Here is a 12,590-nt window from a genome sequence, read left to right as displayed (position 1 = left end):
GAAGCTGGGATCTAGAGGGCTTCTACAGAAATGTCAGCATGCTGCTATGTGCTCCACGAGGCAGGGGATGTCCACTGCAGCCCTTCATGTCCCCTGTCACTTAGCCCGGGACCCAGCACAGAACAAGCCCTCATACATGTTTCTGGATAATAAAGAGCTCAGAGTGAATAAGCTGAGCCCTTCTTGGACTTGCAGGAGACTTCTAGGCCCTTCAGTACCAAACACTGTCTTCTTAGAGAGTCCTAGCTGATTCCCTGAAGAGAGCAGATAGGAAATGGAGGCCAACAGCCTCATCTTACAGGTGAGGAAACTGAGGTTGGGTTCAATGACTTTCCCAGGAAGCCCCTGATAAAACTTGTGAAAAGAATTCCAAGTTGGGTCCTCCTTCCCCTAAATCTAGCCCTGGCTTTGCTAGAGCACCCAGAAGGCTCTGGTCACCCCGGCTCTCCCACATCTCTCTTCCCCTCACTCACCTGGGCAGCAGCTCCACAGGCCTTCTTGCTCCAGCATCCAAGGGGCTTCCCTCTACTCCAAAGAAGAGAGCACATCTTCTGGGGGAGCTGGAAGCCCTGGAAATGGGGAATAAGTCAGAGAAGACGATGGATTGTCATTGAGTGACTCCACTTAGAGACTCTGTCCATGGGGTTCCCCCAGGAGTCTGCTCTCATCCCTCAGTGTCTGTAATGTAGGAACACAGCTTAACATGTGCCTGTTAGCCTTCTGATGGACCTGGAATGAGCAACAGTCCCCTCCTCCCCCCACCAATCCTGTTCTGGTCCATTGTGGCAGAAACTCCCAAAGTGGGTCTCAGCGTCCTTGTTCTGGGTCAATCTGAAGCTCCAGACACAGGGACCTTGAGGGATCAGCTTTTGTCCCACTGCCCTGTCTGCTCCCTGCTCCCTGACACCTGTCTGAGTCTCCAAATCAATTAGGTTGGGGAGAGGAGGAGGGAGAAGTTCAGGGAACCAATATGGAACAGAACATTTGGTTCTGGGGTATTTTCTTGGGATAAGCCTGGGCTCAGTCTAATGTTTTTTTCTATTATCTGGAAATGAGAGGCAGTCAGAAGTGGGGTGGAAAGGGACTTGAGCAGAGAGGCGGGGCAGTCTCAGTCTATATTATTCAAGCTCCTATGTATACTCTTATGCCAAAGGGGACTGCCCCCTAACTGGCTTTGTGTCTAGAAATTATTGGTTTTGTTCTCTTTTCCTCTTATCCTCAAATTATTGTAATTTCAAAGTTGGTATGTTTACAAGACCCATTCAGAGAGACTAGTCTTCCATGGCTCTCAGGGAGGGATGTATCAATAGAGATTTTGAACCTTTGACCTCACTCCCCAGAAGTCCTTAGTATTTCTCAAAATCCCCTATAATCTCACCTGAGTCTCCACATTGGTGGGATCATGTTATTGGTATTTAATTGGCAGCAACTCCTCCCACGTCCTCTTTTTGGGCATGATACAGCAATCAGCAGTGATGGCGAGTGGAGATTTTTAAAATGGCTAACCAGCCATGGGCATGTGGTTTTTATTGTGTATCCTCTTTATTCTTTGATTTCTAATGATCATTTAATAAACCTCATAAAACATAATATTTTTATTATTTGATATATAAATTTAATTTTTACAGCACAGAGTGGATTTTGGCTCCTTGCTGTTACCAGCACAAGAATTCCCATCTCCCAGCTCCAAATATATTCTCCAGACGATCCCCATGCATAAATTATCTCCTCCCTCATCCCCATCTCTTGCCCCACCTAGATTACTCAAGTCCCACTTAAAATCCTATCTTCTACAAGAAGCCTTCCTCAGTCCCCATTCATTTGGCCTTTCCTCTGTTGATGCTCTCCAGTTGGACTGGTGTGTAGGATCTTGTTTGTATTTAGCTGTTTTCATGTCATCTGCCCCTTTAGAAGGTGAGTATCATGAGACTGGGGATTCTCTTTTCTTTTCCTTTGCTCTGAGTACAAGATCTGTACATAGTAGACACTTAAAGAACTTTTGCTGACTGACTGCTCCTCACACATAGTGCTCTATCTCCTGACACGAAGTATATTCCCTTGGCTGTGCTCTCTCTCCTCACCTACACTTTCTAGTTTCTCTGGCTTCCTTTCATTCTCAGGACAAGTCTCACCTTCTCCTAAGAAGTCTTTCTCCATCACCACTAAATCTCCATGCCTCCTCACTGAGGCCATTCAGTTTCCTATGTATGTATTGTAAGAGAAGGTTAGAAATCCTGGAAGGAAAATTAATTTGGAAGAGCTGCAGGATTCTAAAACAGTGGGAGATGGGCAAACAGAACACAGAACTTTGGAGAGAGAGAGGGAGGAGTGAGCTGATCCAGGAGTCGAAAAACTGACTTCTGTCTGGAGACATTGGCTCCGGCTAATTCCCTGATTCAGTGATCTCTTTCGCTGAGATTCTTGACCCCAGATCCTCACAAGAAGACAAGCCAATTGGACAGGACTTTGAAACATAAGCTGTCCACTAAGAAAGATTTCTGTCAACCTCCTTGAATTTGAACTTTCTGTGCAGCCAAGAATAAGAGTCTCTTTACTCTGACCCCAAGAGGGTCAGGTGAACCAAGTCTGATTTGTCTGACTTTGGGGGGAAGGATACTAGTTAGATAGGGAGCCTTTCTCCCTCTTTCCTTCTTGAACCTCAAAATCCTTACCCTGCATCTGCCCTGTTCCCTTTCTCTTTCCCTCAAATAAACTGAGTTAATAAGACCCAGGGACTGACTCAACTGTTACTAGAGGGAAACTTGAGATTGAGGGGGAAGAGAAGTGACATTTCTCTCCCTAAGAAGAAAGGAGGCTTACCATCATAAGCCTCTCAATAAGATCCTTTAGAGAACCCAGAAGTTAAGAGTTGAAGGCAGCCATAGTCGGGAAGGTGGGGTGTCAAAAAGTGCTGAGGGGGGAAAGGCCAAGACATTCTCTTGCCTATCCTTTGGCTTATCAAACATCACCTCACTCTATCCCTGCCTTAGAGAGGGAAGACATAAGTATGACTTTTACAATGTATCACCACTAGCTGTTTTGGTTTTTGGGTAGCATCCAGCAACTCAGTTATTATTTCTGCAAGAGCACTTTGTTTTCTCATTGCAGTATTAAAACCTCATTGTTTCCAGATCTGTCCTGTAGCATGACAAACCAAAAATTCACAACGAGAGTCTGTATATATATTTGCACTTTTACCATTGGCCACAAGACATGCTTGTTTGAACGAGACCAACTCTGCACCTTGAGCACTAAGGTTACTAGGTAATGATCCATACCACAGTGTCACAAATTCTGTGACAACTGCAGAACCTACACATATAATTCCATTACACAAATATGAACCATCAGTGAATAAAAACAAGTCTGGATTTTCTTTTTTTTAAAACATTATTTTATTTGGTCATTTCCAAACATTATTCATTGGAAACAAAAATCATTTTCTTTCCCCCCCACCCCCACCCCATCCCACCACCTCTCCCATAGCCGGAGCATGATTCCACTGGGTATCACATGTGTTCTTGACTCGAACCCATTTCCGTGTTGTTGGTATTTGCTCTAGAGTGTTCACTTTGAGTCTCTCCTCACTCATATCCCCTCCACCCCTGTAGTCAAGCAATTGCTTTTCTTCAGTGTTTTTACTCTCACAGTTTATCCTCTGCTTGTGGATAGTGTTTTTTAGATCCCTGCAGATTGTTCAGGGACATTGCATTGTCCCTAATGGAGAAGTCCATTACCTTCGATTGTACCACAGTGTATCAGTCTCTGAGTATAATGATTTCCTGGTTCTGCTTCTTTCGCTCTGCATCACTTCCTGGAGGTTGTTCCAGACTCCATGGAATTCCTCCACTTTATTATTCCTTTTAGCACAATAGTATTCCATCACCAACATATACCACAATGTGTTCAGCCATTCCCCAATTGAAGGGCATCCCCTCATTTTGCACCACAAAGAGTGCAGCTATGAATATTCTTGTACAAGTTATTTTCCTTTTGATCTCTTTGGGGTACAAACCCAGCAATGCTTTGGCTGGATCAAAGGGCAGGCAGTTGTTTAGCATGCTTTGGGTATAGTTCCAAATTGCCCTCCAGAATGGATGGATCAATTTACAACTCCACCAGCAATGAATTAATGTCCCAACTTTGCTACATCCCCTCCAACATTCATTACTTTCCTTTGCTGTCATGTTAGCCAAGCTGCTAGGTGTGAGGTGATACCTCAGAGTTGTTTTGATTTGCATCTCTCTGATTATCAGAGATTTAGTACACTTTTTCATTTGCTTTCTAAGAGTTTTGATTACTTTGGCTGCAAACTACCTGTTCGTGTCCCTTTCCCATTTATCAATTGGAGATTGGATTGTTTTTTTGTACAATTGATTTAGCTCTTTAGAAATTTGAATAATTAGTCCTTTGTCAGAGGTTTTTGTTATGAAGATTGTTTCCCAATTTGTTGCTTCCATTCTAAATTTGGTTATATTGGTTTTGTTCGTACAAAACTTTTTTAATTTAATGTAATCAAAGTTGTTTATTTCATATGTTGTGACTCTATGTCTTGCTTGGTTTTAAAGTCTTTCTCTTCCCACAGGTTTGACATGTATACTATTCTATGTTCACCTAGTTTACTTATAGTTTCCTTCTTTATGTTCAAGTCATTCACCCATTCTGAGTTTATCTTGGTATAGGGTGTGAGGTGTTGATCCAAACCTAATCTCTCCCACACTGTCTTCCAGTTTTTCCTGCAGTTTTTGTCAGAGTGGATTTTTGTCCCCAAATCTGGGGTCTTTGGGTTTGTCATAGACCGTCATGCTGAGGTCACTTACCCCAAGTCTATTCCACTGATCCTCCTTTCTGTCTCTTAGCCAGTACCAAATTGTTTTGATGACCACTGATTAGATCTGGGACTGTAAGGCCATCTTCCTTTGTATTTTTTTTATTATTTCCCTGGATATCCTTGATCCTTTGTTCTTCCAAATGAACTTTGTTATGTTTTTTTTCTAATTCAGTAAAAAAATTTTTTTTGGAAGTTCAATGGGTATGGTATTAAATAGATAAGTTTGATTAGGATGGTCATTTTTATTATATTGGCTCGTCCTACCCATGGGCAGTTAATATTTTTTCCAATTGCTCAAGTCTGGTTTTAGTTGTGTGGAGAGTGTTTTGTAGTTGTGTTCATATAGTTCCTGTGTTTGTCTCAGGAGATAGATTCCTAAGTATTCTCTTTTGTCTGAGGTGATTTTGAATGGGGTTTCTCTTTCTAATTCTTGCTACTGGGCTGTATTGGAAATATATAGAAATGCTGTTGACTTAGGCAGGTTTATTTTGTATCTTGTAACTTTGCTAAAGTTGTTGATTATTTTGACTAACATTTTGGTTGATTCTTTAGGATTCTTATGTAGACCATCATGTCATCCACAAAGAGTGATAACTTGGTCTCCTCCTTGCCTGTTTTGATGCCTTCAATTTCTTTTTTTTCTGTAATTGCTACTGCTAGTGTTTCTAGTCCAATGTTATATAATAGAGGTGATAATTGGCATCCCTGTTTCACTGCTGATCTCATTGGGAATGCAACTAGTTTATCCCCATTGCAGATGATGTTAGCTGATGGTTTTAGATAGATACTGTTTATTATTTTTAGGAAAGACCCTTCTATTCCTCTGCTTTCTAGTGTTTTAATAGGAATTGGTATTGTATTTTATCAAATGCTTTTTCAGCATCTATTGAAGTAATCATGTGATTTTTGTTGGTTTGCTTGTTGATATGAATTATGTGGATGGTTTTCCTAATATTGAACCAGCCCTACATTCCTGGTATAAATCCTACTTGGTCATAGTGAATGACCCTCCTGATTACTTGCTTAAGTCTTTATGCTAATATCCTGTTTAAGATTTTTGCATCTATGTTCTTTAGGGAGATTGGTCTATAGTTTTCTTTCTCCTTTTTTTACCTGCCTGGCTTCAGAATCACTTTCCTATCTTTTTTGACTAGATCCATTTTTACTTTGCCTTTTTAAGATATGATTGTGACTCCTGCCTTCTTTTTATCAGTTGATGCCCAATAGATTTGGCTCTATCCTCTGACTTTCACCCTATGTGTGTCTACCTTCCTATTGTGTGTTTCTTGTAGACAGCATATGGTAGGGGTTTGGTTTCTAATCCACTCTGTTATTTTTTTGCATTTTATGGGTGAGTTCATTCCATTCACATTCAGAGTTATGATTACTAGCTGTTTATTTCTCTGCATTTTGATTTCCACTCCTAGTCCTTCACTTTCTTCTTTCACTCTTTCCTTCTATACCAGTGTTTTGTTTTCAATTGGTCACCCTAATTTCCACCCTTATTTTACTTCCCATTCTACATCCCATTCTTATTCCCCTCTTGTTTTCTTAGTCTTTTTAAACTGTCTCCCCCTTCCTCCCTTGAATTGCTTCCTTCCCAGTCTATTTGTAACCCTTCTACTTCCATATAGGGGGCAAATCAATTCTCTGTCCCAATGGATTTGATTGTTCTCTTCCCTCGTTGAGTCAATTTTGATGCATGTAGGAAATGAGTATTTCCTTTCTCCAATCTCTTTACCCTTCCAGTGTATTGTAAAACTCTATTGTTTATATGTATATATTCATATATATATATATATTTATGCATACATATATCTATATACATACTTGTGTTTTGGCATTTCTTCATATACAGTTTCACTGTTCCCTCTAAGTATAATTCTTCTAGCTACCCAAGTGATAACCATTTTTAAGAGTTATCAATATCCTCTTTTCTTGTAGGGATACATATTCTTTTAACTTATTAGGTCCCTTAAGAAAAGTTTGTTGATTGTTTTGTTTTGTTTTGTTTTTGTTTTTTACCTTTCTTAATTACCTTTTGATGATTCTAATCATGTTTTTGGCAAACATGAAGGACTTCGTTTCCTTGAAACCCCAACCCATTATCTGCTTTCTCCTACCTTATCCCCTAACCCCCATCAAATCAATACAATAGACTATTCTGTAAAAAAAATCATAGATCCTTTGATATTGATATTTGTGATATTCTAAATCATGTCAAGAGCAATCAATTGTCATGTTGCGGTTTTTCTCCAATGAATATTTTGATACTTTTGCCAGCTGTCAATGGGACCTTACTGACGATGAGGGGGTGGAAAGAAAATCTTATTAGGCACTGTGGAAACACAATCCTCAGATTCAGTTCTGCCACAGAAAAACTGGCTTCAAAACAGCTTAACCTTAACTCTAAAGTAGGGTTCATGAGTGAACTCCTTTTCTTATAGGTTTGTTGAAGAAAGTACATCAAAAAGAGGGAGACATTAAGTAAATGTCAACAATTTTTATTTCTACAAATACAAATACTTTAATAATTCTTAATAACTCTTTGTGATTTCCAATTTTGAAGTTCTCTGCTTGGTTCCTTTTCAAAATTTTCACTTCATCAAAAACCTAAAAGTTGCAAAAGGGAAACAAATAGCTGAAAGAAGTTTGCATTTCATATGTTCATACTACTTGTTATTGCTATAGATGTGAATCTGAAAGGCTGAGTTCTCTTTTCTTTGATGTAGTGCTCTTAGTTCTCTAGTGGTTCCAGAAATTTTAGACAGTGGACAAAACCAACCCATTAGAAACCTATTTTTTTTTTATCTCTAAAGCTAAATCTTTGTGAAGTAAACAGAACCTAAATCTGCAGTCTATGACTTTTTTTTAACTCACTGACTGGTCTTTTCCATGGACTCTGAGCTCTATACTAAAAGAGATGAATACTTTTTCCTTCCACATTGGATACTTTCCTCAAAAAAGCAAAACAGTCTGCTTTCACATGAACAATCTGATTAAACACATCAGAGAAAAGTTAGATTTATTAACTAAACTTCATGTTTATTATATAGCTTTCACCCAGATGCTTACCAGTTATGGACCCATAAACTTTAATCTATTCATCTCTACTAAAAGACAGATGAATTCATTCCATACAATGCTGAAGGCACCTAGCAAGGTTTAAAAAAAAAAAAAAGATCTCCAAATCTGCTGAACTCAAAGTTAACTCCATTCCATTGACCATACTACAGCTGGGAGGTTCTTAGAAAATGGGCACGTTCTATCATGCAGGAGAAAGATGTCCTGGATATGCCATAGCTCTTAAGAGGTATACACCTCGTTTAAGAAAACCTTGATAGAAATCTGCATGAAAACCAAACTGATAGAAAATGAATCACATTACATGCAATTGCTTTCCCAGAATTTCTCTAGTGTACCCTTAAAAAATGAAGGTGTCTTTACATATGGATTTTTGTGTCTATACACATGTGATTGTGTTTTAAGAAATCCTGAAAAAGGAATTAAGAGAAGAGCCTCTGACAGAATACATTTAAAGTATTCATTGCCATTATTATGGGAAAGTAAATCTGAGAAAATGAAGCTTCTTCCTAGGTTTTGGTTGGTGAGAAAATAGTATTCAACTTAAAGCCTTTATATGAATGCCACTTGTCAGGTTTGCTTAGAATGCAAACAGTTAACAGACTGGTATGTGTGAGAGTTGCGAACCTCAAAAGCATCTTACCCCTTATTCTCTAGCATTTTAAATTATTATTGGGTAAAATGACCACCGACTTTTTTATAGGCTAAAAACCAATATGATACACTCAAAAGTACGTCAGCTGGAAATGTCACTAAGATGAGTAAATTGCATTGTATCTCTATTTGGAAAGAAGGAAAATCATTGTAAACGACTGACCTTTCTAAAATAGGCTTTGGCTCTACTGTTCAAAGCATGTCCTGTTTCCTCTTGGAATCAGTCCTCCATTTAAGAGTGAACTACTGTTAGGAGGCTCAGTAGGAGGTGGCTCCAGAACGGGACTTGCAGTAAAACTGGCCCTTAAAGTTTCATTCCTCTGCCTTTCATTTCGGAGTTTGGCACTCACCTTCAGTAGTCTCCTGTTAGCTCTGGGAATATTTCAAAGCACAGAAATGATGAGCATTTTTCATAAATGGTGATATATTTTTTATCGATGCTATCATAATTGTGACTTTTCCTAGAGTAGGGTTTTAACGGAGAAAACAATTGATAGGTGACTCAGGGTTTTGCATGAGTTGAGTGACTTCCAGTGATGTCCTTTCCCAACAACAGGTATAAAGACATGGATGTAGGGCAAGGAAGATTGCCCCAGCTCTTCATCTTAATCAGAGTTTCTTTTGGCTATTCAAGACACTGGAGAGCCCTCCCTGTAAGATTCCCTTTTCCTTCCTTCCTCTTGGCTTTTTGCCGTGGGGGGGAGGGGGGGTTCATGGACTTCCTGAGCCCGGCCGGGGTTCTGCAGTCCTGCTTGTCACCATTAGGAAAAGATTCTTTACAATGTGTCATGTATCATTTGGAACCTGTTCTAACATTTTCAGAAACACTTCCACCTTTCCCTATTGGTGTTTGGTGAAATGATACAGTAATTCTGATAATGTTATTCTCATTTTCAAATGATCTAACTTCATCCTACAAGAAGTAATCTGTAGCAGATAGAAAAGAGAAAGAATGTGGCATATAACTAAGGCCCATTGAAAAATCAATGTTTCACGGGATCACAGACTGAGTACTGAAAGGGATCTCAGAAATCCTCCAATCTAACATCCCCATTTTACTGATGAGGAAGCTGAGGCTCAAGGAAATTAAGAAACTTGGCCAGGCAAGACCTAGTACAGCCAGGTCTTCTGATTCTATAGCCCGGGTTCCTACTGATGTACCACTTCCCTTATATCCAGTTAAGCTTTAAGAAACTATTTGCTCTGCCAGTATTTTATAAAAGAATTTTCTTTACAAGCACCCCTCCATTTCCCAATGGAGTCATAGATGGATCGATTATGAATTTGCTATTAAAGTTTTCCATTTTGAATTTAACAGTTGAGTGAGATGTAATCAATATTATGATTCTAAGATCATTAGCAGAAGCCAGCATAATCCTGATTGTAATTAGTAGATTGCATGATTGTTTAAGATTTCCGAATCTACATTTTAGTTACAGTTTAAAAACTGCTTTCAGGGCTTCTTCAGAAACAGCTTCCCCTTTTCAGGTGCAGAACAAGCACTTTCTAGTCACAAGAACAGGCTTTGTAATGCTGGCCTTTAAGGTTCATGTCCAGACATAGTTCACACACCTGAACCCTTCCCTTTTTGGGATAAGCCCCAAGTACCACCATCCTTCTCCCCACGGATCAAAGGATTCTCAGTAAGGGTCAGATGCCTCTCACCAAAGAAGGGGTCCTGCCTGTGTGACTTCACCGATGGGCAAATATGGGTAGTTTCCTAGATGAACAAGCCAATGAGGCTTGTTATTGGGTGACTCTGACCTCTGAAGGCACGATGGATCTTGTGACCATCTTGTGAGCTTGAATGGAAAAACCAGAATCTTATTCTAAGGGTACATAAGACAGTCCCTTCCAGTGCTCTGGGCCTCCTGTAACCCTGAGGGGGTCTGGGCTTTGTTGGAGGACTTGGCCCTCTTCCAAAAAACCTACAGAATTACCTGGCTTGGAGAATTTGACTTTCTTTATCTAAAAATGATGATGCTGAAGAAAAGTTTGACCACACAATCTGCTAAGTTGTAGTACCATGTTTGTGGAGTCTGTCTTTGGACGTACCTATCTAATTCCTTGGATAATGATTCATTGGCTTTTAGTTCCTTAAAATAGAGTTGTGTGTTTCTCTCCAGCTGTTCCTCAGCATCCTGATAGGAGCTTCTTAATGTGGACAGTTCAGCTTCCATATATTTCATTCGCCACTCCATTTCATTTCCTCTTGGAGCTTGGTGATTTTCTCCTAATTGTTCTGTGTTGTTTTGGAATGCTGCTTGTGTCTAAACCAAATGCAAAACAAAGAACGAAATTAGCAAAACAATGCCCGAGTCCATCCCCCAAATTCCAAAGTCTTTCTGACCATCTTGTCTTAGGTTTCACTTAATTTAACCAGTGATTCAGAGAGCAATTCTGCATGTCCAAAATAAGATTCTAGCTTTGAAAGGTTTCATTATCAAGGTCAGCTGAATTAAACTTGAACTTGAAAATTAGCAACTCCCCCATTTCTATTGGATGCTGGTTCAGCATTTCTTATGCGAATGCTCCTATTAGATCATTATGAAAACAATAGGTATAATTCTTTACAAACTTGAACTCCAGGAACTTCTAAAATTTTAGTAGTTAAAACATTTGTTGAATTAAAAAACACTCAGCCTGCCTTGACATTTTTTCTAACGATGCCAATTATTTTTATAAATGACACCGACAGTGTAGATGGTTATTTTTGCCTATGATTTCAAAGGTTATTTCCCCTCTGAGAGTGATAGCAAAGTTATGGAGAGCTATGGGAAAAAGCCTGGGGACAAAACAATTTTTCTTCAAATACCGTGGATTTAGAACAGGGGAAAAAATCTTAAACCCTCATTTATATAGAAATATTTTAAAAGGATAATAGTGATGAAGTAACCTGCAAAAATAGTTTGATTGTTCTCAGTTTTCCTATAATCTCTTGTGTTGCTTGTTCATCCACCTCAGATTTGTATTGTTCTACTTGTCTGTGCTCTAGCATAGTCATTTTAAAACGATGCTTCAGATTAGCTATTTCTTCTTCCAATTGGCTCTTTTCCTTTTCCAGTTTGCCATTTTTCTCTTCCAGACTTTCCTTAGAAAGTAACTCTTGTCGAAGACCTTGAATTGTCCATTCCAATTGGTTACATTTTGAAGATGCTGCTTCCACTTGCTGTGCAAGTTCCTCCTTCTGTAGGGGAAAATAGCAACTTGGGAATTCCACAAGTAAAATAAAGATCTTTCAACTCATGCTTGTCTCAAACCCTTAAAACTGGGTTTTCATTCAGCTTTAATGAAATATGCCATTGTCCTCTCATAGCTAGGAAAAGTGTTTTCTAAAGTGAATAATTAGGTAAATTGACGAGTTCAAAACAAAGTTAAGACCAAACAAAGATCTGGAATGGCATGGCTAGCTCCTCTAATCAATATAGTCCACATCTAGTACGTGATCCCAACACTGTCTAGTCTCCTCTAACTTTTTAATGTGTCATAGACTCCTTTTCATCCCTTCTTCTTTTAGAGTGAGCAGATGCCAATCAAAGTCAAAGGAGATGGATGCCATCCAACTGTTGTGAAGTTATGCAAGGCCTAAATCAATAAGAGATCTTAAAAAAAAAAAAAGCTCCCTTCTGTCTTAGCATCTATTGATATAGTTAAGTATTGTTTCCAAGGCAGAAAAGCAGGACGGGCCACAGAGCCATCTAGCTGCCCCAACAAGAGATCCTCAAAGGAATTGGTAAAGAAATGAGATCCCTTTGTACCATTCTACTGGAGCATGGATTCCATATGTAAATAGATTTGCCTGAGACAGGGCATCTATTTATGGCCAGCTGTTTCACTAGGGAAGGAGAGAAAGTACAGTCTTTTTCACAAAGTTCTGGTGCCCGGCCCAAGGAATATACCACTTTTAGGAAGAAATGACTGAATTCAGAAGGTCTATCTTCCTCCTCCCCGAGGGCTTCTATGAAATCAACCAAGAAGTTGTGCAGGATTTCCACCTGTTTTCTTTAGCCTGCGGGGGTTA

At 39.4% G+C, this 12,590-nt stretch overlaps 1 protein-coding gene across 2 annotated transcripts in view; it reads right to left on the bottom strand.

Moving 5' to 3' along the window:
* Positions 1-7,319: 7,319 nt before the first annotated feature.
* Positions 7,320-12,590, bottom strand: part of LOC100032444 (titin homolog) — a 281,885-nt gene continuing 276,614 nt past the window's right edge. Inside the window, exons 54-57 of one of the 2 annotated variants that reach the window (XM_056797346.1) lie at positions 11,466-11,756; positions 10,625-10,839; positions 8,733-8,941; positions 7,320-7,444 (exon numbers count right to left, since the gene is read on the bottom strand). In XM_056797346.1, coding sequence (XP_056653324.1) covers positions 8,755-8,941; positions 10,625-10,839; positions 11,466-11,756 — 693 coding nt within the window. In that variant the 3' untranslated portion in view covers positions 7,320-7,444; positions 8,733-8,754. The remainder of the gene's footprint in view (positions 7,445-8,732; positions 8,942-10,624; positions 10,840-11,465; positions 11,757-12,590) is intronic. The other variant, XM_056797347.1, reaches the window with a different exon arrangement.

Source organism: Monodelphis domestica, chromosome 5 (genome assembly GCF_027887165.1).
Source record: "Monodelphis domestica isolate mMonDom1 chromosome 5, mMonDom1.pri, whole genome shotgun sequence".
Classification (NCBI taxonomy): Eukaryota; Metazoa; Chordata; class Mammalia; order Didelphimorphia; family Didelphidae; genus Monodelphis; species Monodelphis domestica.
Note: the sequence above shows the minus strand (reverse complement) of the source record. Positions and strands in the feature narration are given on the sequence as shown.